Source organism: Panicum hallii, chromosome 2, assembly GCF_002211085.1.
Source record: "Panicum hallii strain FIL2 chromosome 2, PHallii_v3.1, whole genome shotgun sequence".
Classification (NCBI taxonomy): Eukaryota; Viridiplantae; Streptophyta; class Magnoliopsida; order Poales; family Poaceae; genus Panicum; species Panicum hallii.
Window position 1 is genome coordinate 12,335,420 of NC_038043.1, and position 7,096 is coordinate 12,342,515.

Below are 7,096 nucleotides of genomic sequence, written 5' to 3' on the forward strand. Positions count from 1 at the left end.
TCGATGAACGTTGTAGTTTCTTTTAATATTCCATTGTTACTATAATAGATATGGAAGTATCTATGTGGAGAGGCCTCTCCGGATCTTGATTCAGTGAGAGCCCCTCCCTCCCATCCCCCGTTAGAGCCTTCCGGATAAGGTAACAACACGGGGAGAAGAAAAAAAATTGATCATATGCTCGTGTCGCCGCCCGCCCCTCCGCCCCCGCGTCCACTGCTTGCCTCACCGGCGTTGCCTCCAATGCCGGCGAGCGCCGCCCTTCTCCCACTGCTCCCCTCCCCTTCTCTTCCCCTTCCCCTCCTCCGAGCCATCCGATCTTTGCCCCGCCCGTCCGGCCGCCTCCGCCCCTGCCGCCGACCTCCCCTCGCTGGCGTCGCCTCCAACGCCCACGAGGACCGCCTTCCCCTACCCCTACCCCTACCCCTACCCCTCCTCCTCCTCCCCCCTCCTCCGACTTCCTCCCTCTTCCCCGACTCCCTCCCTCGGCCTAAGTGCCACCGCCGCCGCCGGATTCCCCTGCCACTAGCAGCATCCAACCGCCATCTGCTACCACACGCCCGGCGGCGCCATCGCCGCCGGCCTTGCTGCCCACAACCCACCACCACCGCCGGTCCAGCGGCCTCTACAAGATTTTTCTAGACCTTGCAAGCAAATATCCCCTCCCCAGCCCCCCAAACCTCAAAACCCTAACCTGAATTGGAGCTCACCGGAGTTCGTATCCTGGCCGGAGAAGATGAAGTCCTAGGAGGAGGAGAAGGAGATTTGTTACTTTCTTGTTACTTTCTCGTTACCTCCCGTGTACCTTTTAGGCTGAGTCCAATGGCGGGGGTAGATATCGCCCCGCCACGTCAGCTCTCGCCCCCACTCTCACCCCACCCCTCCAATGCAGAGGCTATAGTGCCAGCTCTCACTTCTCTCTCCTCCACGTCAGCTTTTCTTTTCCAGATTTAATTATTTCACTCTTTTTTGTTCGCGCATCGCCTCCTCATACTCCGCTTGGAACGCATGGATCATTTCAGCCTCCATTCCTTCACTCGAATCCGTGGTAGATGAAGACATGGCGTCTTGAAGAGTGAAATTGAAGTGTGGATGGGAGAAATGAGCTCAAATGGGGTGTGGAAGGAGTGAAAACCGGGTGGGGTATTTATAGGGGGTTGGAGATGAAATTTGAAATTTTTTGCAATTTTTTCAAATTTTTTGGAGTTCAAACGGTCAAATAACGGCTAGTTCAATGGATAGTCCGCGTGGACCAATCAAAACGCGCCACGTCACGTCCTCTCGCCTGCGTGTCGCCGACGCCAGTGCACCGCCTCGCTACCGCCCGCCTATCGCCCGCCTACCGCCTGCCAACGCGGGCGAGAGCGGGGCGATAGCGCCCGCTCTCGCCCGGCGGTAGTGCTACCGCCTTCTCTCTCCCTCTCGCGTGCCTCTCGCCTCGCTCTCGCCTGGGCTGGGGCGACGGGGGGGGGGGCGGTATCGCCCCCATTGGCACCAGCCTTAGGAATAGATAGATCATAGATGTGATGTGATTTGAGCAAGCAAGTGAAGCGTGATGGTAATGCCTGTTGAGCTAATCTGGCGTCATGATTGCAAATTCGCAATGCCGACCGTCCTCTGCATCCATCATGCCTGTCTGTATGTCTGCACCAGACCGGAGCACTTGATCCACAATCTGTTTTTGCTTTGCCCTCACATTACGTTACGCATTGCTCATCATCACATCCATGTTCAAGGAGTGAAATCTAATCCACTGATCCTAAACGATGGTAATGGCACACTATATGCAGTTCAGTGTGCATCAATCTCCATCTTCCATTTTGGTCATCGTGCCGTCGTCGTAACCGTCGTGAAGAACACGAACTCCACTCAGCAGCAGTCTACTGAGGGGAACGGATCGGAAAGGAAGATGAGGCTTGTTGGGCGGCGGCGTACAAGAAGCACAGCCAGGGCTGCTGCTAAGCCATTGGTTGTGCTATGGGCAACCTCGGCCATCTGCTCTGCTCTTATCGCCGTGCTGCTCGCCTCCAGATCATACTATCTCCAGCAGCAGCAGCAGCCGATCACCTCCACCGGGGCGGTGGAAGAGGGCCGGCACCACCACCGGCGCCGGGCGTGCGACGACCAGGCGAGGTGGGTGGCCAAGATGGCGTCCCTGCACAACGCGTCCCTGGTCCTCACCGTCGACCGCAGGGGCTGCGCCAACTTCACCAGCCTGCAGAAGGCGGTCGACGCCGTGCCCGACCGCGCCGCGGCGCGCACGCTGATCGCCGTCGACGCGGGCGTCTACGCGGAGAAGGTGGTGGTGTGGAGCAACAAGACAGGCGTCACGCTGCACGGCCGCGGCAACCTCGAGACCACCGTCGCGTGGAACGGCACCGCCAACTCCAGCGGCGGCACCTTCGCCAGCGCCACCTTCGCCGTCCTCGCGGACGGCTTCGTGGCCTACAACCTCAGCGTCCAGAACACCGCCCGCCCCGCCGACCCCGGCGACGCGGGCCGCCAGGCGGTGGCGCTGCGCGTCGCGGGGGACCAGGCGGCCTTCTACTGGTGCGGCTTCTACGGGTCGCAGGACACGCTGCTGGACGAGCAGGGCCGACACTTCTTCCGGGAGTGCTACATCGAGGGCTCCATCGACTTCATCTTCGGCAACGCGCGCTCCCTCTACCTCGGCTGCACCATCAGCTCGGTTGCCAACGCCGCCGCGGGCGGCGCCGTCACGGGGAGCGTCACGGCGCAGGGCCACGCCTCGCCCGCCGACAGGACGGGCTTCGCGTTCGTGCGCTGCAGCGTCGTGGGCACTGGGCAGGTGTGGCTGGGCAGGCCGTGGGGCGCCTACGCCACCGTCGTCTTCGCCAGGACGTACCTCGCCGGCGTCGTCGCGCCCGGGGGGTGGAACGACTGGAACGACCCCGCCAGGCAGCAGATGGTGTTCTTCGGCGAGTACGACTGCACGGGCCCCGGCGCCGCCGGCGGCGGCGCCGCGCAGAGGGTGGAGTACGCGAGGAAGCTGGACCAGCGGCAGGCCGCGCCCTTCATGGACGCCTCCTACATTGACGGCAGCCAGTGGGCGGTGCCCCCTCTGCTTCCGACGGTGCAGGGCGACGACGTCATATCTGCTGAATAGCCAACACCATGGCCGGCAGCAGCGTGTAAATGTAACTTACTTTAGGCAAAATTTGCTACCGGACATCATTAAAAGATGTCTTTTACCACAAGCCACTAAAAAAGAGTGACTTTCCTAGAAACCACTACAAAACCATATCAATTTGCTAGGAGACACTATAGCTTATGTAATAATATTTTCAACTCAAATCACTTAAATCTGGACAAGTATACCCTTCCCTGCCCTGTCCAGCTGCTCTTCACAAACTTCACATATCAAATCATCATGATCGTCTAAAAGGAATAGAAAAGAAAGAATGAGAAAAAAGAAAGAAAATCAAAATTATCCTTGGACAGTGAGAAAACTGCTGGAATTTTAGTAGGCTGGTTTTACTGATGCACCGAGGCCCAAAAAGTTTTCTGGTGTGCACTTTAAGAGATACACGTCAAGTCCATCTCTAGCTGACTGTAATGCGTGCATGGGAAACGAGGCTTAGCATACCAGCGGGTGAACATTCTCCTGAGGAGAGGAAGAAGTTCACGGATGCCAACAATCTCTTCGTGGGCTGCATTACAAGTGTTCTTGCTGATCATCTGGTTGATGTACATATATATATATAACAGATGCGAAAGAGCTGTGGGATGCATTGGTTGCAAAGTATGATGCGACTGATGCGGGCAGTGAACTGTATACCATGGAGAGCTTTCATGACTTCACGATGGTGAACAACCGTTTTGTGGTAGAGCAGACTCATGAGATACAGATCCTTGTGAAGGAACTCAAACTCCTAAAGTGTCCTTTACCTGACAAGTTTGTGGCTGGATGCATGATTGCAAAGTTGTCCTCCTCGTGGAGAAACTTTGCCACAGCTCTAAAACACAAGAGACAGGAAATACCAATTGAAAACTTGATAGCATCTCTTGATGTTGAGGAGAAGGCTCGAGCTAAGGATGCTTCTGAGAAAGAAGGTGAGGTCACTCCAGCGCTAACATGGTGCAGAAGAACCACCCACACAGTAAGAACAGAGGGAAGGCTGCCACGAAGCCTGTCAAGACTACTACCTTCGAGAAGAAGAAGACTACAAACGCTAAAGGAGCTTGCTTCACGTGCGGTGAGGGGGATACTTCGCGAGGACTGTCCAAACCGTGTAGATCGCAAGGAGAAGGCTAGCGATGGATATGGATCCAAGAATGTCAACACGGTGACCACGAGCAACACTGGAGACGGGTACGGTAATTTACCTACTATTTTTCAGTATTTCAATCTACTAGTTGGTGGCTTGATACAAGTGCTAATATTCATGTGTGTGCTGACATCTCTATGTATTCTTCTTACCAGATCGCTCGGGATTCTTCCGTCCTAATGGGGAATGGGTCACATGCTTCTTTTTATGGTGTTGGCATGATAGATCTGAAGTTTACTTCGGAAAAGATCGTGCAGCATGCATCATGTCCCTTCTATCAACAAGAGTCTTGTGAGTGGCTCCCTTCTACATAGGGATGGTTTTAAGATAGTTTTAGATTCCAATAAATTAGTAGTGTCTAAGTGTGAACAATTTGTTGGTAAAGGTTATGATAGGGGAGGCTTGTTCCGCTTTTCCCTTGCAAACTTTTGTAATAAGTTAGTGAACCATATTTGCGGTAGCGTTTATGATGATGGGAGTGTTTGGCATTCTCGTTTATATCATATTAATTTTGGTTTAATGTCTTAGCTTTCCAGCATGTGTTTAATTCTAAATTTCACCATTGCCAAAGGTTCTAAGTGCCATAGCTATGTGCAATTGAAGCAACCTCAAAAACCTCACAAGTCAGTTGAGTAGAGAAACTTGACACTTCTAAAACTCATACATTGTAATATCTGCGAGATGAATAGTGTGTTGATAAAAGGTGGAAAGAAATATTTCATGACATTGATTTATGATGCAACTAGATTTTACTATGTTTATTTGTTGCAAACTAAGGATGAAGTGTTAGATTACTTTAAAATCTATAAAGCCGAAGTTGAAAATCAACCAGAGAGAAAGATCAAACGTCTAAGGTCTGATCGTGGTGGTGAGTATTTCTCCAAAAATTTTGATGAATTCTGTGAGGAACATGATGTTATTCATGAGAGAACGCCTCCCTATTTACCCAAATCAAACTGGGTTGCTGAGAGGAAAAACTGCACCCTAACTGACTTGGTTAACGCCATGTTGGACACTGCTGATTTATCTAAGGCATGGTGGGGGGAGGCTTTGTTGACTTCATGTCATGTCCTAAATAGAGTTCCAAACAAGAATAAAGTTCAAACACCATATGAGATGTGGATTGGGAGAAAACCATCGCTTTCTTATTTGCGCACTTAGGTTGCTTGGCGAAAGTCAATGTATCTATTATGAAGAAAAGCAAGTTAAGACCTAAGATAGTGGATTGCGTCTTTCTAGGGTATACTCAGCGGAGCACTACTTATAGATTTTTAGTAGTTAAATTTGACGTACCTGATATGCATGTTGATACTATTACGGAATCTCGTGATGCAACATTTTTTGAGAATATGTTTCCAAAGAAAGGTATACATAGAATTTCTAGATTTCTTACTGAGCTAACTCCTGAACCTACTGCACCTGTTGAGTTTTCTGAACAACCTGTCGAGAATGAGGAAATCCTTAAGAAGAATGAAAGTGAAGCTCCTAGGAGGAGTAAGAGACAGAGGGTTGTAAAATTATTTGGTGATAATTTTACTATGTACCTTGTGGATGATATTCCCACGTCTATTGCAGAGGCATATGCATCTCCTGATGCTGATGATTGGAAAGAAGTTGTTCACAACGAGATGGACTCGATTCTATCCAATGGGACCTAGGAATTAGCTGAACGTCCCTATGGTTGCAAACCAGTTGGTTGTAAGTGGATGTTCAAGGAAAAGCTTAGGCCTGATGGTACTATTGAGAAGTACAAGACTCTTCTTGTGGCCAAAGGTTACACACAAAAGGAAGGAGAAGACTTCTTTGACACTTACTCACCTGTTGCTAGATTGACCACTATTCGAGCACTACTTTCCATGGCTACCTCATATGGTCTTATCGTACATCAGATGGATGTTAAGATAGCTTTCCTAAACGCAGAGTTGAATGAGGATATTTACATGGATCAGCTAGATGGTTTTGTAGACGAAGGTCAAGAAAGCAAGGTGTGCAAGTTGTTAAAATCCTTGTACGGTCTCAAACAAGCACCTAAGCAATGGCATGAGAAGTTCGACAGAACCTTGACTTCTGCAGGCTTTGTCATTAACGAGGCTGATAGATGTGTGTACTATCACCATGGTGGGGGTCAAGGAGTTATGTTATGTCTGTATGTGGATTATATACTGATTTTTGGCACAAACATTGAAATAATTAATGATGACAAGTCTTTCTTATCAAAGAGTTTTGATATGAAAGATCCGGAAGAAGTTGATGTGATCCTCAACATTAAGCTTATTAAGGACGAGAATGGGATTACTTTGTCACAATCCCATTATGTGGAGAAGGTCTTGAGATGGTTCGGTTACATGGGTAACAAGCCATCTCCAACACCATATGATACCAGTGTGATACTTCGCAAGAACAATAAAATTGCTAAGGATCAATTGATGTACTCTTAGATTATTGGTTCACTCATGTACTTAGCTAGCGCAACGAGGTCCGACATATCTTTTGCTGTGAGCAAATTGAGCAGGTTCATGTCAAACCTAGGCTCTGATCATTGGCATGCATTTGATCATGGTTATGTGCTACTTGATAGGTACTACTAGCTATGGGATTCACTATTCTAGGCAACCCGTTGTACTAGAGGGATATAGTGATTCGAACTAGATTTCTTATGCAGATGAGCTGTATGCTACGAGTGGGTATGTGTTTACCCTAGGAGGCGGTGCGATATCATGTAGGTCTTGCAAACTGATTATTTTGATGAGGTCAACCATGGAAGCAGAGCTTACTTCTCTAGATAGCCACTGTTGAAGCGGAGTGGTTGC

General features: G+C 49.9%; 1 protein-coding gene across 1 annotated transcript; it reads left to right on the plus strand.

The window, feature by feature from the left end:
* The first annotated feature begins 425 nt into the window (after window positions 1-425).
* Window positions 426-3,302, plus strand: LOC112882384 (probable pectinesterase 15). Its single transcript, XM_025947431.1, has 2 exons — window positions 426-809; window positions 1,502-3,302. Exon 2 carries the CDS (start codon window positions 1,553-1,555, stop codon window positions 3,122-3,124), a length of 1,572 nt encoding a protein of 523 aa, XP_025803216.1. The 5' UTR covers window positions 426-809; window positions 1,502-1,552; the 3' UTR covers window positions 3,125-3,302.
* The last annotated feature ends 3,794 nt before the right edge of the window (window positions 3,303-7,096 follow it).